General features: G+C 56.9%; 2 protein-coding genes across 4 annotated transcripts in view; both read left to right on the top strand.

Annotated features, from left to right (window-relative positions):
- The window catches only part of RAB37 (RAB37, member RAS oncogene family), a 55147-nt gene extending 52244 nt beyond the window's left edge, over nt 1-2903 (top strand). For all 3 annotated transcript variants that reach the window (XM_038546664.1, XM_038546665.1, XM_038546663.1), the window contains 4 exons: nt 217-282; nt 859-915; nt 990-1066; nt 1259-2903. In XM_038546664.1, the coding sequence (XP_038402592.1) occupies nt 217-282; nt 859-915; nt 990-1066; nt 1259-1364 (306 nt within the window). In that variant the 3' untranslated portion in view covers nt 1365-2903. The remainder of the gene's footprint in view (nt 1-216; nt 283-858; nt 916-989; nt 1067-1258) is intronic.
- Nucleotides 2904-4255: 1352 nt separating this feature from the next.
- Nucleotides 4256-21361, top strand: SLC9A3R1 (SLC9A3 regulator 1). Its single transcript, NM_001314137.1, is given in 6 exon segments — nt 4256-4750; nt 16278-16431; nt 17254-17415; nt 19555-19595; nt 20805-20894; nt 21134-21361. Coding segments are annotated over 6 exon segments (1101 nt in total). The 5' UTR covers nt 4256-4288; the 3' UTR covers nt 21326-21361.
- The last annotated feature ends 777 nt before the right edge of the window (nt 21362-22138 follow it).

The raw sequence follows: 22138 nt of genomic DNA, 5'->3' as shown, positions 1-22138 counted from the left end.
CCATCTTCCAGAGAATGAGGAGTTACAGTGCTTGGGGCTTGGTAAGGAAGACTGATCAAGACCCGATAGGCCAGAGAGCAGAGGCAGATAAAAGAATGCAGGGGGACAGGCAGTAGCCCAGGAAAACCAGACAGGGCAAAAGAAGGACAAGGGAGAAGGAGGGAGGGTAGGGCTGGTTCTCAGGTGCCACCTGGCTCGGCTCACCCTCTCCCACAGGCCTGGCTCACTGAGATTCATGAGTACGCCCAGAGGGATGTAGTGATCATGCTGCTCGGCAACAAGGTGAGCCAGCCCATCCCTGTGCCTCCTCTCTCACTAGCTCTAAGCAAGCCCCCACAGCTGCCCCAGAGGGTTAGCTGCATGTCCTTCCAGCAAAGGATTCTTTCCAGACTCCAGTTCAAGGGTCAGGCCTATTTGGCTGCTTCGACCCATCTCATCTGCCCTCTTAAAGTTTTGGAAAAGGCTCCCTCCAGGGAGAGCCCAAGCTGCCATCTGGGAGATCCAGGGATGCCCAGCTGCACAGCCCCCATCAGATCATAGTAAGTAGGGTCACAAAGGAGGAGCTAAAATTAGCAAGGGTTAGTCCCAGCTCCTGTCACCTCTCTGAGGCTGGTCACCACGTTTCCCATCTCCCCAAGCGGCAGTGAGATCCCCTCTGGCTGGGAGCTGGGGAACGCAGCCAGAACAAGGTACAAATCAGGCTCCAAGCCAATGATACCACCCGCAGTCCCACAGGCCACCAGCAGAGGGCAGGCAGGGGCTGCTCTTGAGGCCAAATTGGGGCGCCCGTCCAGGCAGGAGAGGGACCAGCTGGGGTGGAGGTCTCCTTCCCCAGAGTGACCCACCTGGGCTTGACAGGCGGACGTGAGCAATGAAAGGGTGATCCGTTCCGAGGATGGAGAGACACTAGCCAGGGTAAGTGACGGCCCCGAGTAGACGAGGGGTGGGGACAGCCAGAGGCTGGCCCTGAGGACATTGTCTCCTGGCAGGAGTACGGCGTTCCCTTCATGGAGACCAGCGCCAAGACGGGCATGAATGTGGAGTTAGCCTTTCTGGCCATTGCCAAGTAAGAGCTGAGCAAGGAAGGGAACCGTGCAGGGCAGGGTGGCACCATCTGGGAATCCAGTAGGGCCTGGCCCCTAGCCCAGCCCCTACCCCAATGCATGGTGCATTCTAGGTCCAGTAGCCCCAGGCTGTGGGAGTGGGCAGGGGGTGGTTCCTCACTCCTTGCCCAGCCCACTGCTTCTTCCTCTTCAAGGGAGCTGAAGTACAGAGCCTTGTGGCACCCTGATGGGCCCCGCTTCCAGATCCGAGACTTTGTGGAATCCCAGAAGAAACAGCCCAGCTGCTGCTCCTTCTCATGAATCCCAAGGGGCTGAAAGGATGCTCCAGAGGCCCCCACGGATGCACCCTCCTCCTCCAGATCTGGTGTATTTTGAAGCAGCTGGGAGTTGGGGGATCCAGGGCACAGCCCCTTCCCAAGAAGAAGCTGTATTCCTCCCACTCTTACCCTAGTTCCTGTAGCTTCCCTGCATCCTGGGGGAGGGTAAAGTATTTATTTCATTTTAATGATACATAATGTAATGCAAAAAGGGAAGACAGGGACCTGGTGGCCCTTTTGCCTTCTGCACTAGGACTTGGGGGCGGAGGCTCCCTCCTAGCCATGACAAGGGTGGCATTCTCCAGCTCAGCGCCAGAGGGCAGTGATGCACTTCTACAGCGGGAGGGCAGGAAGTGACCCCCATGCCACCCTCACCTCAGCTGGACAGGAGAGGCAGACTCCAGCTTTATTTCCTCCTGCACCCAGGGAACAGTCTTCCCCGGTAAGATGGGCCCTTGTGCTGGGAGCCAGACCAACGCCCAGGGAAGATAAGCGATGTGGAGATTGGACAGTGACCCCGCTCTGTGGGTAGAGAAGTGAGGAGTAGCACAGGCTAGGTCTATCGGTTTGGCTGCCTCTAGCCTGGCTAGCCCCACTCTGAAAGGTGTACCCACAAACTGAAAGCATTTGGTTCCTGTTCTTTGGACCTCAGGTCCCAGGGGAACCCCCCCAGGGAACCTCCCCCCCATAACCCCTCCCCATACCCCCTCCCCAAATCCCTAGTCTTCTCCACCTTTTGGCTTGTGCCCCTGGGCACCTAAGGTCACAGCTAGGGAAAGATTTTTTCTTCTGCCCCAACACTTTGGCAGATATGCAGCCCCACAGGCTACTTCAAATAGCTGTAGTGCTTCTACTGAGTTAAGAATCAGATAAGGAGAAACCCCTGACTCCTGGAACAGGTGGGAGGCAGAACCCAGCAAACTTCATCCCGCACATACCCCCCCAAACCCAAGCGCTGCCTACTTCCTGACCACTCCTGCCGTTTCCCTTCGGACAGACACGGAGACCAAAACTGCTTTAGGTCCCCTCCCACTGAGCCAGGTTAGGGAGTGAGAAGTCACCCATTTCTGGATAAACCAATACAACGTGTCCAAAACAAGGTCATGTAGGTAAGACCAGGTGAAGAGAGAGACACCAAGAAGTTTCTGTGGGGCCAAGGTCACCTGTCTCACAGAACCCTGACCCTGGCAAATGAAGATGAACAGGAGACATGTGGGTCATGACCTGAAGGAGAGAAAGAAGTACACACTGCGCATTTCTAAGGCCACTGCATATGCTTTCAAGGCAGAAATCTTGCCCTCTGAGCAGAGTCAGCAGCTCCAACTTGAGCCTGATAAGGAAGCTCTCTGAGGCTTCTCCCAGGAGAAGCAGGGAGGAGCCTGACCTTGATGGGCTCTTTTGGGGCCCAAGGCAAGTCGCAGGCAATCCAATCACGTGGGCAGCTCTGGGCCTCTAGCCGGTGGTGTTTTCAGAATTAAATTGCGGAATTTGCAAAGTAAATTGCGGAATATGGAAAGTAAAATCCGACTGCTTCTCTGAGGTGCGCCGGAGAGGGGACAGGGGAGATCACGTTGAAAGGATTGTTATTGCGTGTTGGGAGAACCATCAATGACTGCCCAAATCATTGATCTTTATATTTCAATGCCCCCAACTGCTCCCCAACTTCTGGTGACCAGCCTTTCTCATCTCCAAGGAGCTGAAAGGTTTGTCTTAAGGTCTCATTGTGGGTTTGTTGGTTTTTACTGAAAATATCCAGGGCTCAAAAAAAAAAAAAAAAAAAAAGAAAACAAAATAAAATAAAATAAATAAAATAAAATAAATAAAATAAAATAAAATAAAATAAAATAAAATAAAATAAATAAAATAAAATAAAATAAAATAAAATAAAATAAAATATCCAGGGCTCTGCCCTGTACCCAAGAGGTTGGTGACCTGATTCTGCTCCGCCTCTCCCCCCTCCAATGCCCTAGCTGAAAGCTGACGCCCCTGCTCACACCCTTGTCCTAGGTGGCCTGTCTGCAGTGGGCAGCCCCGGGAAGCTGGGGAGCCCTCACACTGTCCCAGGGAGGATGAGAGTCCGCACCCCGGTAGCGTGTCCTTGAACAACGCAAAGTCCACGAACGGGAAAGTATCGTTATTCAAACAACTGTGTTAGGTTCCGGAGGAGGGGGACCTAGTTCTTATTGGTAAGGGTTCTGGGACCCGGCAGCCCCGGAGCTGGAGTGGTTTCCCTGGCAACGGACGCTCCCACTCCCCCCCCCGCCCCCCCACCCCCCGCACAGAAGTGCACACAAGAATTTAGCTAAAGGTTGTTAAAGCGTCAGAGTCCCTTATCCGTGGGTTGGCTCTCCCCGATCCCCGCCAAGGGTAGGGAGAACCGGGAGCCTACGGGCCTCTCCGCCCAGTACCGGGAACTCGCCCCGCCCCCCGCCCCAACTCCGGCCGCTCGCTAACAAACACTTCCACTTCCTGAGCCCTCTTTCTTCTCGCGCCGCGGGGCGCCGCGCCGAGCACGGCCACGCCCCCCGCGCGGGGCCACGCCCCCGCGCGCTCCCATTGGTCGGCGTCGTTCACCCGGCCCGAGCGCCCCTGCCCGAGGCCTCTGATTGGGCCGCGGTGTCCACACCCTCGGGCCGGCCCCGCCCCCGGGGTAAGGGGCTGGAGCAGCTTCGCGGGCGCTCAGACGCCGCGCGGGGTGCGGATTGGCCCACGCGCTCCTGCTTCGGCTCCTCGCAGTCCGCAGCCGCCGCTCGTCTCCCACCTGTTGGCTCAGCGCGTCCCGCGGCGCGGCGCGGCGGTTCTCTGCAGCGCGCCCCCCCTTCCGCCTGCGGGTCCGCCTGCGGGAGAAGGGCGGCACCGGCCCCCAGCCGGACCCCACGTCGCACCGCTGAGCCGTCGCGGGGCGAGATGAGCGCGGACGCGGCCGCGGGGGCGCCCCTGCCCCGGCTCTGCTGTCTGGAGAAGGGCCCGAACGGCTACGGCTTCCACCTGCACGGGGAGAAGGGCAAGGTGGGCCAGTTCATCCGGCTGGTGGAGCCTGGTTCTCCGGCCGAGAAGGCGGGGCTGCTGGCCGGAGACCGGCTGGTGGAGGTGAACGGCGAGAACGTAGAGAAGGAGACCCACCAGCAGGTGGTGAGCCGCATCCGCGCCGCGCTCAACGCCGTGCGCCTGCTGGTGGTCGACCCCGACGCGGACGAGCGGCTGCAGAAGCTGGGCGTCCCGGTGCGGGAGGAGCTGCTGCGCGCCCAGGACGGGCCCGGGCAGGCCGAGCCGCCGGCCGCCACCGAGGCGCGGGGGGCTGGCGCCGAAAGTGAGCCGCAGGCCGCCGCGCCGGAGCCGCGCGAAGCCGAGAGGAGCGGTCCGGAGCGGGTGAGTGTGGGGCCCCGACCCGGCGGCGACCGGGACGGGGTGGGGCGGGGAATCGGGAAGAGACCCGGGCGCCCTCGGACGGCCGACCCCGCGCCCGCCTCCTCTTTCTGAAACCAGATCCTCGAGGGGGCGGTTGCTTCCGCCGGCCGACAGGTCGCGCTGGGAGCTGCTGGCCTGGGGCTGCGTCCCGTTACCCCACCCGCCTCCCCAGACTGGGCCGCGGGGCCGCCGAGCGCCTGGCCACCTGCGCTTCTCGTCCCTTGGCCTTTGGGAGTAGCAGGGAGGGAGGGCAGCTCGAGGGAGCCCAGGCGTCTTTCCCCCGCCCTCTTGGCGGCGTCTGCTCCCGTTCTTCGGAACCCCCCAGTCCAGGCCCTCCTCGGCCACCCCATTCCCAGCCGCCGCGGCGGTGCCAGCTTCCTCCACGGCCCCTGCGGGTGGTAGATGAAGCTGGGGTGAGCGACCCCCACCCCGACTTCCGAAAGCTAGAGGAATGACAGACCCCTTTCGGTGCGGAGCCCCAGCACGAGGGGAGGGAGGGGTCGCCGACGGGGTCCTCCCCGCACCCCCGCACCCCGCACCCCCGCCGGCCGGTGCGTGTATCATTAACTTCATCCCGGCTGGACTTCATCCTCCTGAAGTACAGTGTGACTTAACAAGAGAGGAAGCCCCACCACCTCTGGGCGAAGTGTGGGGGTGGGGTGCGGGGAGGAGGTGCCGAGGCGTCTGGGGAGGGGGGTGGCGGCCCTGCCACCCAGGAGGATTTATGAGTCTCAGGAATGTGAGGAGTAAGCGCTAGCTCGTATCTGGGAACGGGAGGGGAGGACCTTGGAGGAAGAGCAGCGGCTGGGAGGAAGGAGGGGACAGAGAGGTGCCTGTTGCTGGGCGATGCGCAAGCCAGCGGGACTCAGCCCCCGGCAGGTGGTCTTGCCCTATCATTGTCTGTCTCACTCCAGTCCCCGGACAGCAAGCAGGCTGGTTGCCTTTTACCCATGTTTGGGGTTTCTCCCCAAACGATCTCAGTTTGGATCAGCTACAGGTGGGGCAGTAGCAAAACAGGAGTTGGGATGAGAGCCTCTTGTTCCCAGAGAGTGAAGGGGGAAGCCTTAGGGTACAGACTGGGGGCGGACGGGAGGGGAGTGGAGCAAAGCCTGGGCCTCTCAGGGCCCATTTGGCTTGCACCAGCTCTCCACCTGGTGGCAGCGTGTGGCAGGAGTGTCCATGGTGCCAAGAGAAGCCTCCTGGACATATAAAGGGCACCCTTCAGCCCTAAGGTAGAAGGTGGAGCCCTAAAGGACCAGCTGGTTTGGTGGAAGTGAGGTCACCAGGAGCCCCATCCAGCCGGAGCTGGGTGCTGGGAATACTAGGGCCGCCGGGCTCCCACTTCCTGCCGCTGCCAAGCTGGCATTGGCAATGGTGGGGGAGGGGTCGGAGCATCCCTGGCAAGGGTTTTACACTAGGGAGTTGGAACCCATGACCTCTGATCCCAGGCAGAAATCCAGTTTGAACTTCGTGCTGAACTGAGTGTATCAATTTGCCATTCCCTTTTTCCTTGCTTGCTTTTTTTTTTTTTTGGACTTTGGCACTGACACCAATAACCACCACCCCATTCCCCATCCCCCGCCAAGATGCTGTTATGTTCAGCTCCTCCCCTTGCCCTTTCGGGGTTTGTTTGTTTTTTTTTTTTTTTTTCTTTTTCTTTTTTTTTCTGCTCCGTGCGGGAGGATCTGGGGAGAGGTGGAGGATGCCAGGGGCGTGGAGGCTTGACCTAGCATATGCACTCCCACCATGCCATCTGAAAAAGCAGCGGAGCTTGCCTTCCTGCTTTCTGGGTGACAACAGAATCGGATTCCTCCAGATGGTGACATGACATCTGCATTTGTGCATACTTTGTTATGTTAGGCCAGGAGAGGAAAGTCTAGTACCCTCCAGCCAGTCCTGCGGACACCATCACCAGACCTCTTGGGCCCTTTCAGGTCAACAGGCAAGTCACGGAACTTCCCTGAGCCTTGGTTCTCCCATCTGTAAAACGGAGAGTGTTGTAATACAGTGACACCTGCCTCCTCCAGGATTTTACAAATAGTGGGAAGTACTTGAGTCCCAAGTGGATGCTGAATTGAGCACTTCTCTGTCCAGGCATTTGAGCGAGGATTCCTTCATTCTCATGCAAAGCCAGTCCCTTTGGTAGGAAATTCCCATGAAATCTGGTATGGTGGCCATGCAAGGGACCACCACTCTGTCATTGGGAAAAGAGGAAAAAAGCTAATAAACACAGTAAGACTTACTTTTTCCCTAAAAAGCATCTCCTATAAAGAATTTGAGTTTTACTAATTTGCTGTAGCCTGAATTTGTTTGCAAAGTTGGGACTCTTATCGTATCTTTATTGGTTCTCACAAGTGAGAAAGGTGTTAAGTGGAAAATTTCCACGCAGAGTGGGCGGCAGATGATATCTCATTGGGAGGACCAGCCTGGGTTGAGAATCATAGAGGGCAGAGGGTGTGGGGTCCCTGTAGAACCTCTGAGTGGGGGGAAGGGGACTTCCAATTGTGCCCACCTGCTCTGTTGGTGGTTTCCCCACCCCCACTGAGAGAGGAGTAACAAAACAACACCCCAGCTTACCTCCCCCCAGTCCCCACCTCCACCCCTGCAGTCACAGTGGTGGATGGGCAGCAGGCCTGAGCCACCTCAGCTGTACTAGCTGGGCCGCCTCAAGCCAAGGGTCTTAACCTCCCTGTGCCTTCTGGTGTATGTTGGGATCACAGCAGCTGCCAGATGGGTGAGATAATAGGGGGTGGTCAGTAGCTCTGTGCCTGGCACTAAGTAAGTGCTCAGCAAACGTCACTCTTGGTATTGGAACTGATAAGTATTTCACGGTGATCGTTACATGCCCACCCCTGGGGCAGCCAGCCCTGGATCTACCCCTCATTGGGCAAGTGCAGCCATGTCCAAGCCTGGCGCTCAATGAGTGCTCAATTAGAGGCTGCTGTTCTTGAATAATAGAAAGGTGTTCTGCAGCCCAATCCAGCAGCCGGAGGATAACTACCCTTCAGCCTGAGAACCTGTCAGTCCCCTTCTCCACAAGGCACACTCTGCAAAACTACTCATGGCCCTCGGAGCCTTTCCTAGAGCCCACTAGCAGAATGAGATTTTCCTTTGCTCTCCTCCTCTTCCCTGTCCTATACATCTTTTCTTGCTCTGAACACACAGTATTTGAGTCAATTGTTCCTGATCTTGACCCACTGCGATGGTGAGGAGGTCAAAGGCTGAGGCTTCTTTGTACTTACATCCCCATCGCTGTGCCTGGCCCCGAGTAGGGAGGGGCCCACATAATTTTTGAATGAATGAATGTCTAACAGCCATCAGGCACCTTTATCCTAATTCATCTCAGTCCAGCACACCTGGACCTATTTGTGCTCAGAGATCAGAATTCCAGGCACACCCAGAGATCAGAATTCCAGGCAGAACCTACCCACTCCTTTTTCTTGCCTGCTAGCAGCTTCCATCTGTGGACTAGAAAGCTAAAATTCTGGACGTCATGGTCAGCTGGCTCTGGCACCCTAATTGGCCATTGTTGGCTGTAAACCTCAGCTTCTTCCTCTGGGAAGTGGGAACACCAGAACCCACCATGCAGGATTTTGGGGAGTTTTTTTTTGAGGGGGGAAGATTTGATGAGATGATAGGTGTGTGTGTATGTGTTGGTGCCCAGCTTGGGATGTGTTCTTGCCAGACCTGACTCTGATCCCAGAGGCAGAAACAGCTCAGGGGTACCTGGCTCTCTCAGTCGGTGGAGAATGTGACTCTTGGTCTCAGGGTCTTGAGTTTGATTTCCCATATTGGATGTGGAACCTACTTAAAAATTTCAAATGAAAAAGAAAGAAAGAAACAGTGCGGCGCACCCCAGGCAGCAAGGTGGGTGGGTGGACACAATTAACTGGCGGACTACCAACTTCCTTCCCGGGACAGGCCATTCCACACTGTCCCAGTTGGTGTTTGGAAGGGCACAACAGAATCTGAGCTGCAGGATGTTTGGATTTTAAATCAACGGGGTATGTGATAGTTTGAGTGTTGTTGGTTCCTTCTCATAAGCTGCATATTTGGGATCTCTTTCTCTTCTGGTTCTTACCTTCAGGCTCCTATAAAGTTAAGTCAGTAAATCTGGGGGTGATTCTCTTGGAGACAGAATGGGGCATCCTTCTCCATGTGTCTAGATGCAGGCCTTTCTCTCCCTCTCCAGCCTCCCATCCCACGGGGCGCCAGGGAGGTGGGGGAGCATTTAGGAATTAGTGCTGCAGGCCTTTTACAGAGAGAAGCCAGAGTTCTCGACCCTAATACTACTAGATGCTCCTCTGCTTGTTGCTGCTCTGAGATGGAGCAGCCATAGAGGGAAAGGAAACTCAAAAGTTCTAGTGCAGCCTTGTGCCACAGAGATACTGATGTTCATTTCATGGATTCCCCTAGGACAGGACAGCCCTGCAAATTAGGTAGCAGTTTTTCCATTTTGTGAGCCGAGAGTAATCATTTCAGTAAATGATAGCTATTATTTGTGTCCGGCAAATGCGCTGTGTACTAAACATGCCCTCTGTCGGGGCGCCTGAGTGGCCCAGTCCATTAAAGCATCCAAGTCTTTTTTTTTTTTAATAAGATTTTATTTACTTATTCATGAGAGACACACAGAGAGGCAGAGACATAGGCAGATGGAGAAGGAGGCTCCGCACGGAGAGCCTGATGCGGGACTAGATCCCAGGACCCCAGGGATACACCCTAAGCCGAAGGCAGGCCCTCAACCACTGAGCCCCCCAGGTGCCTCAGCATCCAACTCTTGATTTCAGCTCAGGTCCTGATCTCAGGGTCATGAGATGTGCTCAGCGGGGGAGTCTGCTCTTTCGGTCTATGTGTGTGCTCATTCTCTCAAATAAATCTTTAAAAAAAAATAAAAAATAAGAATATGCCTGATGTCATTCAATCTATAAAACAGCCCCATGAGGCAGATATTAGCCCCCGTGGTCTACATGGAAACTGAGCCTTGGTCGGTCCAGGTGGGCTGCCCCAGGCTGTCAGCTAGTGAGCCCTTACCACGTGGAGGAGGGTGTATCCTGGAACCCAACTCTCGCTGACTCCAGTACCTACACATCTATTTATTCAGCCACACATTTGACTTGTACCTGAGGGCCCGACTGTCCAGCTGGTGTCTCTGCCCATCACATCCTGGGCCACATAAGAGCCATCACGTTGGAATAAATTCAGGCTCCTTGCAAGGAGGGGTCCAGGTAGCTTCCTTCCCTAGGGGGTGTCCTTTGGCACCATCAGGAGAATATATCAGCCCTGATGGAAGGCCTCAGCCCAGAAGTGGCCTGGCTCCTGGCCCCACCTTCTGCCTTGATGGGCTGGGACCAGGAGTCTGGCCACCAAGTCTCTCCTTAACCTGACCCCCTGGATCCTTGCACATAGGGCACCTCCTGAAGGCCAACCTCTACTGTTAGCCTTGGCTTTACTTCACCCCTGGAGTAGGACAACTCACCACGTCCCCAGCCCTCTGGGTAGTGTTTAGTTTCCTGTGTCCTGGAAAATGATGAGTGGCACAGATTCCGTAAAACTGGGGTTGAAGTGCTGCTCATTCATTGCTGTGTTATCTGAAGCTAGAGCTCTGACTTCTAGAGTTCAAGGCTCTCACCTCTTCCTGGGTGTGTTATAAGGTCATGGTGCCCAATTCAAATGTGTATGTTGAGGGGGGATGATTTATAAAACTGTTTGGGGAAAAAAAAAATAAAAATAAATAAATAAATAAAACTGTTTGGGGGGCATCTGGGTGGCTCAGTCGGTTGTGTCCCATGTGTGATTTCAGATCAGATCATGATCTCAGAGTCATGGGATCGAGCACCTGTGGTAGGACTCTGCTCTGGGCGGGGGCCTTGAGATTCCATCTCTCTGCCCCCCCCACCCCCCGCCCGCCCTTTGGGCAGGCACTGACGCACACTCTCCCTCTCTCAAATAAATAAGTCTTTTTTTTTTTTTTTTTTAGAAAAGGAAACTATTTGGAGCTAACAGCCTAATGGTTGAGAGTGAGGCCTCTAGGATATCAGCAGTCCATTGTGGCAGCCACTGGCCACATGTGGCTCTTAGCACTTCAAAGTGCGCTCATCCCAATTGAGACGTGCTGGAAGTATGAAATGCACGCCAGATTTTGAAGACTTCATACAAACAAAAAGATGTAAAACATGCCATTAATCATTTTTAAGTGGATTCCATATTGAAATGGTAACAGTTTGGGTTTATTATATGAAATAAGATAATTATGATTAATTTCTCATTTCTTTTTTACTTTGACGTGACTCCTGGGAAATTTTTAATTGCCTACCTACCTGACTGGCATTCTGTTCCCATCGGACAGTGCAGCTCCACATCTGAGTTCAGAGCCTACCTCCTCCTCCCCTCCACTGCACACTTGAGCAGTTTATGTGATCTTTTTGAACCTGAGTGATACCTTCCTCACAGGATTATAATTGGGTTTGAATGAGAAAATACCCATAAAATCCTAGTGCAGTCCTTAGCAGTCCTTGGCACACAGTAAGTGCTCAGTACACAGTAGCTTCTGTTTGTTAATATTGCCCCAATTCCACAAGCTCCCTGAAGGTCTGTAGCCTGCAGGAGTTAAATCCAGTGACTCCTGGAAGGAGGGTGAGGATAAGGCTGGATGAGGATGCAGTGGCTGTGGAGCAGGCGGGCATGGGGCGGCCAGCCTGGATGGTGTCCAGCCAGGCAGCAGCCCACGTACCAGCCTGCTCCGTCCCAGGCTTGCCCAGCCCTAGGCAGACCTGAGCCAAACTCTTTCGGGTGGGTCTCTGGCCGACACCAGCAGAAAAGAACCAGAGGGAAAAGCTGGCTCGGGGCCCCTTCCTGGGACCTTGGAGAAGTAGCTCCCTCTTTAGCATATGGATCCCACCTGGATCTACCAGCTGAGTTCCGGAGCAGGGCCTTCCAACTGAGAAACAGGAAGGACAAGATCAAAAGCTAGAGTAGATCCTTTTTTTGCACATTAAGGTGCCCACCTTCCCTGCACAGACCTGGGCGGGGGAGGTCTGTAGGGTGAAGTGAAGCCACACCAGGGTGATGGAGTGAGTATGGGTTAGTGGCCGCCAAGCCTTTTGTACCCAAGTGAAGAGAGGATACCTTTAGCCTACAGCTCTGGACACTCACTGGCCAGTGGTCAGAGCTCCTGGTCACCTCCCAACCTGCCCTGAGGACAGTGCCCCCTTGCTGCCCAGTCACATGTCACCCTTAGGCCAGGCCAGCTCTCACCGTCCATCGTGGCTTCCTTGAAGAGCTGGCACCAGACCCAAGCTGTGTCTCTAGTGTTCCGTGAGACAATGAGCTGCGTCGCAGAGCAGCCACCGTTCCTCCTGCCCAGGGTACCTCCACCAGAACAGCCAGGGCTCCTACTCACTGCCCTGTCCCCTTGTCTCCCACCCCATTGTTGGGGCTGATCTCCCTGGGGCAGCAGGCATTGGTCTTATCTGCATAAACAAGAGGCCTTGGCTGGGTTGAGGAAAGGGCAGACTTGGGAGGTGAGGGTCACCTCTATTGTTCCCCCAGCCACCCTGGTGGTCTTTTAGCTCTTCCAGCCCATTCCTTGTGGGGCCCAGAGCTGCCTGGCCTTCTGGAAGCAGCCTGGCTATATTCTGTAGGGCCCATCACCATGACACCTGCCAGGGAGGGGCTGGGCCCAGTGGGGCGTTGGCCCCCAGCAGCCCTCCCCGAGGAGGAACAGGGAGCGGCCCTGGGCCTACTCCCCAGAGACAGGCACTTGGATTAGGGTATCGACTTTCCTCGGCTTTCCAGGTGGCTGCTGGTGGCGCCTATTGAATTCCGCACCCGCAGTCCGCTTGGACTGCGTGGGTGGAGGTGACTGGGCGGCCACTCAGGCTGGGCTGAGCTCCCTGGGAGAGAAGAGGGAAGGGATGGTCCTGTGGGCCTGTGACAGGGTTTGGGACAGCCTGACAACCTGAGGGTGGGAGAAGGCTCTGGGAGAAGAGTCTGGAGGCGGCTCTGCTGGCAAGATCTTTTGGAAAGCTTGTCTGATGTTGCCTAGAAGTGAGACTCAGGCCCACCCAGCACCCCAGTCACCCCAGCTCATTTGCTCCGTCCTTTGGCCACCATTGCCTCTTGCCCCTTCCTCTTGCTTCCGGGTCTCCACCAGGCTCCTCACTGAGCAAATCCTGACTTCTCCTTCTGAGCCAACATCGTCACTGGGAGCCCCACCTGGCACTCTGGACACTCTGAGGCCGGGTTCCCCTTGAAATTCCCCCCCCCCCGCCCCCTCCTGAGCTCCTGGGGGCCACACACCAGGACCAAGATGGCCTGGACTTTCCATCTACCCGCTTTCCCCGAAGCCAGAACCCAGTCCTGCTTCAGCGTTGGGGGTTGAGGGTTGGGGCCCAGGAGCAACAGTGGCCAGGCTCTGCCCAGGTACCTGACCCCTCCCCATCAGATCCCCAGGGAGGCTGCCCCCAGGGACTCCTCCTGCAAGCACCAACCTCCACCCTGGCTGGGATGGGCTCCTTTGATGGGCTGACTCAGCAGCTGGCAGTGACACCTCCGGGAGACAGCTGGGGGAGGGGTGGAGTAAAACTGGCTGGTCTCCCTGGAAGAATGAGAAGCCCCCACCCCTCCCATGAGAGGGGAGGGGAAGGAGGGAGCCTCCGGGGCCTTGGGAAGGAAGGGCGCTAAGATGGAGCCTGTGTCCGAACACTTCAGAAAACCACCTGCTGCTGCTTGTCCCCAAGCTCAGCCACCCCCAGAGGGCAGTGGAGCAGGTCCCAGTAAAGGGGGAAGGGAGCAGTGGGGGAGCTGAGCCCCATTTCCTCCAATCCTCATGGCTTGGGACTGGCAGAGGGGAGCAAGGTTCAAAGCAGGCCCTCCGGCTTTGATGACAGGGCACCAGAAGGTGCAGGGAAGCATGGAGGATCGGGAAGCATGCCCCCAGCACTGAGACCCAGGCCCGATGGCCCTGCTGGCCAGGAGCAGCACTCCCCGAACCACTGGGCGGCCCCAGCCCGGGCCTGCCCACCGCAGCCCTGCTTATCCCAAGTCAGGCTGGGGCTCTGGCCGCAAGAGGCCTTGAACACCCGGAAGGAAGGCTGTGGTTTCATCAGCCACCAGCTGCCTCCCAGCAGAGACTGCAGCCACTGCGGGGGAGCAACCCATGTTTACGACTCCTGCTGGGTTCTCCTCCCAGTCTGGACTCAGGTCCTTTGGGGCCAGCCCGTGGATGGTGGAAAGAACACGGGGTCCAACTCAGAGACCTTGCTGGAGCTCTGGCTCCTCCACTGTGAAGCCGTGGGACATTAGGCCGTGGGCTTAATATCTGGACTCTGTTTCCCCGTTTTGAAAATGGGGTGACCAGCCCCAGCCAGGTGGCTATGGGAAGGCTCTTTGGAATGAAGGGAGGTGGAGGGGAGCGGGGACGTCAGAGCTGCTCGCACGCACCACTGCCCCCCCCACCCCCCCACCCAGCCCCTGGTGCGATCCTCCCCACTTTCTCAGGGTGATTGCGGGCTCTGCTGGCTGGGGCAGAAAGCTGAGCCTGCAAGGTGGTGGCAACTGGTCAGACCTGTTCCTGCTCACCTCGGCCTGGGGGAGGGCTGGGCTGGCAGCTTTGTGGAGGGATTAGCTGGAGGGGAGAAGAGCCTCACTTACTCCTGAACAATATCCCGTGGGGGCTGCCAGGGGATAAGCAGCGCAGGTGGGGGGTGGGGAGCCGGGGGAGGGGCTCCTGGGATTGCACCCTGGCCCCACTGCGCCCCGCCAACAGGGAGTTTGAGAGAAGGGGATGTTTCACAGCTACTGGGGTCCCCCTCTGCCCCTCCCCCACTTTTTTATTGCTTGCCTCTCTGTCTTTGCTATTGTATGGGGTGAGGGAAGCCTACTGAAGGAGAAACTAGGGAAGGGCCCAGGGCCTGTGGCCCAGATCAGGGTGACTGCAGGTCCAACCATCACACCTCCTTCCTGTCTTCCTCTCCACACCCCCCCACCAACATCCTGAAACACAGAGACTTGCCCGGGCAGTTAAAGGAAGGCAAAGTCATCCTTTGGCCACCGCCCCCCCAACCCCCCCCCCCCCCCCCCCGTGAGAGTGGAGGGGTGGGGAGCCCCAGATGGGACTGGCAAGTTGGGGCAGGAGGCCTATAAGCCCTCCTCTCCTTCCCTGCCTCCTGGCCAGCTCTACTCCTAGCTGGGGACTGGTGTTTCAGAGCAACCTGGCCCCCACCCTACTCCCCAGAATCTCCCTTCTCAGCTTTATGGACTATTCGGTAGTGTTCTCAGCACTGGGAAAAGTCTATATGTGCAGGGGGATTTTGAAGTTGTGAAGTGTCCCCACCTGTATGAATTATCTCACTTGGCCTCACAGCGCCCTTGGGACCTGAGGAGGCAAGTGGCACGAAGAATGGTCTATAAATGAGGAACCTGAGGCACTAGAAGGAAATGACTTGCCTCGGGTCACATAGCTAATAAGTAGGGAGATCATTGCCTTTGCTCATTGCCTGGTGGCCTGGGAGATCACCCGGAGCTAGCAGGCTGGCTGCTACAGCCCTGCCCAGGCCTGGGAGGAAGGGGAGAGGAACCCCTGAGTTAGGCCTTGGGCTCAGGCTTCTGGCCAAGGTTTCAGGTTGCTTGGCCCATGCATACCCAGATTCCCTCCATCGTGTACATGTGTCCTAGGGCTGCAGCGTCTAAGCTAAGCTGCTTAAGTTGGACAAAGGATGGTGAAAACCATTTTCAGCTGAGTGTCCGAGTGCTGGAGAGAAACCTGCTTGAGCCCTTTCACTAGGTCCCCACCCTGAGCCATGGCCACAGCCACGTTGGGCTCCCTGCAGCCCTGCCCTGCTTCTCATGGTCCTTTCCCCAGTCAGGCTTTCCCAACGGAGTCTTTGAGGTTCTACTGTGGGGGTCCCAATCCTGTCCAGGACTCTGCTATGCTTCCCCCCCAGCTCTGTGGTCATCTGGCCTCCTGCTTCCTTTTGGCTGGGCCATTTGGCTTGGATGGGGAAAGGCTTTACTATAAACACTCTGACCAGCTTTCAGTAAACACCTCCCCTGTGTCCCCTGCTGCAAAGAACGGGGTACCAAGGGGCCCAGGATCCCCGGTCACCCAGTCAGGCTGACAGTGGCGTGGCCCTCACTCCCAGGAGGGCCAGACTGAAGTTTTTGGAGGGGAGGAATAAGGTAGCAACCAAAATAACACAATTATATCTTTGGATGGCACAAGAGGAGGGGGCTTGAGCTAATCTGACCCCACCTCCCATTTGCCAGAAGAGGTAACTGGCTTGGATGGGGCACCTGGGCAGTTGGCTACAATGCCAGGTCTTCTGGGTCCCAGCCCAGCATTCTCTCAACCTGTTGTGTGGGATCTCAGCAAACTTGCCTTATTCCCAAGTGCTGAGGAGGGTGGAGCAAGGAGGGGTCAGGTGCAGGGCAGGGAGGGCGGGACCTAGGATGATGGAGAATGGCCACGGCCCCTCCTTTACCCCCACAGCGTGAGCTCCGGCCTCGGCTCTGCGCCATGAAGAAAGGCGCCAACGGCTACGGTTTCAACTTGCACAGCGACAAGTCCAAGCCAGGCCAGTTCATCCGGGCGGTGGACCCAGACTCACCAGCTGAGGCCTCGGGGCTCCGGGCTCAGGACCGCATTGTGGAGGTAATGCTTCTCACGCTCTCTCCAGGCCCTGCCTTCCTGACTAACCTCCCCACCTATGAGCAGCCCCTGGGGCAGCAGCCATCACACCATCTGCTCCTAGCTTAGCCCAGGGGTTCTGGGCAGCCCATAGGTGCCAGGTCAATAGAGGGAGTGAAGGAGCCAGAGAGAGGGGAAGAACGGTGGGCAGGAGGGAGGGTGGTGGATGGTGGACTCCCTTCCTGCCCTCACCTTCTCTGGGTTCTTATTCACCCAGAGACACGCTCAGTGGCCCAGGAGTCGCCCATCCATCCCAGGAGATGTGTGGGGCCACCCAAGGAGTTTCCTACTGCCTGAGGGCTCCGTGCTGGCAGGTGCACTCAGACACTCTTGGGAGGTGCTCAGGAGGAAAGGAAACATGAACCCCGTGCCTTGGGCAGGCCCCAGAATCTCAGTCTTAGAGCCTCAGAGCTAGATCAGCTCTCCCAAGACTTCTCATTTTACATGTGAGCAAACCACAGCCCTGAGCGGGAAGTCGGACACAGACACATAGAAACGTGAGGGCCCATCCCAGGCCTCCCTGATCTTTCCTGCCCTGTCTGTCCCAGCTGTGTTTGTTTAGTCTTTTCTCTGTATTTTCTTTGGCTTTTCTCATGTGTCCTAACTCCTCATTTGATTGTCAAGTGGGAGGACCACTTGGCTTAATGTAAGACTCCACAGGCAAGGAGGACTTAGTGTCCCCAGACTACCAACTGGCCAAGGACGAAGAGGACCATTTGTATCCCCTCTGCCTCCCCTCTCCAAAAAAAAAAAAACTGTGCCAGTAACCCCTGCCCCCACCCACAGGTGAATGGGGTCTGCGTGGAGGGCAAGCAGCATGGGGATGTGGTATCTGCCATCAAGGCTGGTGGGGACGAGACCAAGCTGCTGGTGGTAGACAAGGAGACTGATGAGTTCTTCAAGAAATGCAAAGTGATCCCGTCCCAGGAGCACCTGACTGGTGAGCAGGGTGGGGCAGCTGGAAGCCCCCAGGTCAGGAATGGGGGGTCAGTGCTCTAGATTTGACTGTGTCCCAGGCAAGGGGTGGACAGCTTCCCACTTAAGAACTTCCTCCATCCCCTTTAGGGGAGGTCAGAAATGTAGGTTGGCAAAGAGGTGCCTGATGTCAGGAGAGGAAGCAGGGATGGCAGTGGATTTCTGAGGACGCTTTATGTGATAGGGTTAGGCTGGCACGAGGGATGGGGAGGCGGGACGGATGGGGAGGCAGGACGGAGCTACTTATATTCCAGACCAAAGCTGTAGCACCAAAGGGAGGCCTCAGCCCCCAACCCCTGCACCCCCAGCAGGTTTTCCAGGCAGTACTCATGCAAGGGAAGGGTTAACTCCAGCTTTGCTTGGTCAGATCAGAGTCCAGCGACAGGGGCCCAGTGCCTCCCCTCCCTTCTCTCAGGTTGTCTTGGAAACCCAGGCTCACTGGCTCTAGAGAGCAGTGGGTCCCTCCTTGGTCCCTGGGCCCCTGCCCTCCCCATCCCCCATATGATGCTGCCAAGCCTGGCACCTCCTCCTGCCCAAGCGCAAGCCAAACAGGGCAAGGCTGCTGCCCCAAGGCAGGGAGGTGTTAAAGCAAAGCTCTGCTCTCCGGTCTGGACTTTCTCCCTGGAAAGATGGCTCCTGGAGGAGTAGGGGTGGGGGGACCTCTTTGGACTTTGCAGTGGGTGGGGCCTCCCTAAGGGTGTCAGAGTTTTATTTATAGGGGGATGACCCACCCAAAGGTCCTGCCATAGATTTAAGTCCCTAGGTGGAGGGGCCAGGTGGGTCCTGGGGGTTCCTGGAAGCAGGGATGGGTCCGTGAAAGTCCCCAGCAGACTCCGAGCATGGGCAGTGGGGCACCACCCTACCCTTGTTTCCCAAGTTCACAGAAACCAGATAACTTAGTGGCCGCCTTCAGTGAGGGAGAAACTGAGGCCCCGAGAAGCCCCTTGGCAATATGGTGTGGGGAAGACAGCAAAGATCTAGATTCCACACAGCTTCTCAAATACCTTCTCCTGAGGCCTCTAGCATCCCCCCACCCACCCCCACCCCCAGAAATCAGCCCTCAGACATTCCTTCCTCTTATCTCTCTGGCTAGGTGGGAAGGGCCCTGAGAACTCCAGTAATTGTAGCCTCTGGCCAGAGGAGCTGTATAGGGAGGGGCCTGAGGGCAAGTCTCTTCCCCAGGTATCCCTGGGTGAAAGGGGGGGGCGGGTCCTCTAGGCCAGCTGAGTGTTACTGCCCCCACAGAGAGGAATGCCCTCCCCCTAGCAGCTGCCTCCAGACCACATGAGACCGCCTGGGGGGGGGGGGGGGCATCGGTGAGAGTCCCTGCATCCCAGTGATCCCCTGCCCAGCTGGGACGAAATGGTGAGGGTTAGGTATGCCCAATGTCCAGGCCAGAGGAAACACGCACTTAAACTAAGAGTTCAGAAAAAACCCACCCAAGCTGACCAGTCCCCCTTACAGTCAGGTGGAGCCCCCACCTGAGCGAGCACAGCGAGGGGGACCCCAGGCTGGTGTTCTCATCTTCTGAGCACCCCCACCCCATCCCCTCACCCTCACATTGGCAAGCAGGAGCCGGGATTTTTTTCTCTTTGAGCTGAGGCAGGTACTAACCAGAATCTGGGGTGTGGTTCCAACTCTGGCGACAGCGTCTTCTCCTAGGAAACAGCAGGCTCTGGTGCCCAGGCCTGGGGATCTGCATTTCTAACAAGCGTCCCAGGAGATTCTCAGGCAGCCAGCCTGGAATTTCCTCTCTCTCTAGGACAACAGTTTCTCCAAATTGCTCATGATCCATCCCTGGTTCCCAAGATCAACTTAATAGCCAGAGACAAGCGTACTTTAAGTTGCTTTGAAAATATTGGAGAGCATTACGATGTAGCAAGGGTAAATGTTATTTTGCGCATCTGTGTGTGTGCTGGATCATCAGGATGTCAGACAGACGTCCAGAGGGTTGCAGGCCAGAGACTTAGACACGGATGGAGGGAGCAAGGTCTAACTATGGCCCAAACCCCGCAGCTCTCCCTCTTCTTCGGGCGCCACTCCATCCACATTCCGCAGAGCTCCTGGACTCACCTCTGTTTTGTTTCGTTTTTCCCTTTTCTAGGTCCCTTGCCTGAGCCCTTTACCAATGGGGAGATCCGGAAGGTAAAGGCAGACCCTCTAATGCTTCTCTGGCTCTCACGCCAGGGGCTGCAGAAGGAGGGTGGAAGGTGGCGCGGTTGGGCTAAGGACGGCTGTCTGGCTCAGCTTGAAACTCCTGTTGCCAAGCTGCTCCCTCCTGAGCTCCAAGCTATATAACTGCCCGTGCACCCCTCAACCCCTGTGTAGAGCCAAGGCGGTCGGGAGGCAGAGGCCCGGTCGGGGCCCCTCTGCAGCCCGCCATCCTGGTGACAGGCCCCGCCTTCAACTCCCCACCATACAGAAGAGGCCATTCTTCCCCCCAAGAACAGAGCTTCAGTGTCTGGACGCACGCTGCCTGGGCCCTGCTACTTCCAGTCTGGGTTGGAAGAACAAAGCCCCTCCTCCCCTTCTCCCTGGGCAGAAGGGAAGAGAAGGCAGTGGAGGCTGGGGAAGAGATGGCAGGGCCTGGTGCCAGCTGAGGCCACAGAGGAACCCAGGCAGAGGCTGAGCACCAAGCTGAAGCCTTGGCCAAGACCTTCACTCTAAGACAGGCTGACTCAGAGTCAGACCACAGAGCCGGAGCTCTCTGCAGGGTCTGCTGAAAGGTTCCCCCCCCCCCCCCCCCCCCCCCCCCCCCCCGCCCAGGGATCCTGCCAGAGGTTCTTGCAAAGGGGGGTGGCCCTGGACCACCTGAACCTTCTGTCACTCCATCTGTGGGCCCAGAACACTCATCCCCATTATTCCTTCAAAGCCTTTGGCTGCTTTGGGGTTAGACGTCAGATTCCTAGGGTCAGGGCCAAGTAAACCAGTGGGCCGCAAGAAATTCAGGGAATATCACACATGTTCCCTGTGCCAAGGAGAGGCCTCCTGTATCTCCCCACACTCCACATAGCCCCTGCATGGTCACTGGCCCAAAATGCTGGTTAAGACTGAAGGCTAGGGAGGTGGGGTGTGTGTGTAAGCAATTCCACTAATCCCACAATGGTCCCTCCCACCTACGTGGTGGAACCAGGCTGCCCTCTGATCCTCAGAGGAATGTAAAATGTCAATCCCCAAGGCCCCAACCCCCCACCCTCCACTCTCATCAGACTCAGGCAGCAGGGCTTCGGGGTGGATGGGAAAAGCTTGAGTGGAGCTTCTCAGAGGCACCTGCCTTCCCTGGGAACACCCTTCCCTATTCAGGATTTCCCCACCCCATCCCTTGCCAACCCACATCCCTCCTCTCTCTGCCAGGAGAACAGTCGTGAACCTCTGGCCGAGGTAGCCTCTGAGAGCCCCAGATCAGCCCTGGCAAGATCCACCTCCAGTGATACCAGTGAGGAGGTAGGCTGCTGGCTGGGCGGGCAGAGGGTGGCCCTGGGTTACAGGAAGCCCATTCCCAAGCCACACTCATTCCTGGCACACCAGCCTGCCTTGCAGGTCACATGCTATGCCACGTTCTGTTCTTGTGACCTGGCTCCCCTGGGCACTGCCCCAAGGGAGCCACCTTGCTGAGGCCGAGGACCGGGACGCCTTGCCAGGCACTGACTCCCGCTCTCTGCCACCGCCTCCCCTCTTTGCAGCTGAATTCCCAAGACAGCCCCAGGAAACAGGACTCCACGGCACCCTCGTCTACCTCCTCCTCCTCTGACCCCATCTTGGACTTCAACATCTCCCTGGCCATGGCCAGGGAGCGGGCCCACCAGAAGCGCAGCAGCAAGCGGGCCCCGCAGATGGACTGGAGCAAGAAAAATGAACTCTTCAGCAACCTCTGAGCATCCTCCCACAGGCTCCCAGGAGAGCTGGGAGGGCCGGCCAGCCCCCAGGCCCCACCACCCTCGGACCCATCTCCCTCAGTTCCCTCGTCTTCCTCCCCACTCACTTGTCCCACCCCCCTACCCCCAATCGACCTACAAATCAGCACCAGCATCCCCCTCTATCGGTGAATGATTTTTCTAGAGAACTGTGCTCTTCCCTTACCTCGGGGAAGGTGAATGGGTTTCCATCCTGCCCCAATCAGGAAGCAGACTCCCCCTGTTCCTGAGTGCTTCAGCCCCTCGCCACTCCCCTGGGAGATCACTGGAACCCACACCAAGCAAGGATGGAGGGACCAAGCAAGAGTCCTACACCCTCATGACTCCAAGTGATGACTGAGTCCAGGGTTGACTGAGGACTCCTGATGACAGCAACAACATTGTGGAAGGGACAGGGGTCTGTCATCCTTAGAGCTGTGGCTTGGGCATCTTACTTTTGTTCATTTGATTTTGAGTGCAGTATCAGAGTTTAGAGGGATTTTTGTCTCCTTGATTAATATGATTTTCCAGGTTGTTGCATCCAGGATATAGGGGCAACAGCCTTAAACTTTGTGTCTGCTCCTACCCCAGAGCCCCTGGGGCATGGGGAGGGTCTGGCCACCCCACCCCTGTCCGGCCCCCCCGCTGTCAAGGAAACTCCATCAGAAATTCAACTGGCTTCCAAACTGCCTCAGCCTCTGTGTCTTCCTTTAGAGCCCTAGGTGTTCCCAGGGGAGCCTCTGGCTGAGAGATTGGGGTACAGCCTGGAGGGGAGGTCAGTCCAAGGTTCTCTGA

This window comes from Canis lupus, chromosome 9, assembly GCF_011100685.1.
Source record: "Canis lupus familiaris isolate Mischka breed German Shepherd chromosome 9, alternate assembly UU_Cfam_GSD_1.0, whole genome shotgun sequence".
In the NCBI taxonomy this organism is placed as follows: domain Eukaryota; kingdom Metazoa; phylum Chordata; class Mammalia; order Carnivora; family Canidae; genus Canis; species Canis lupus.
This window is presented reverse-complemented; position numbering and strand designations above follow the sequence as displayed.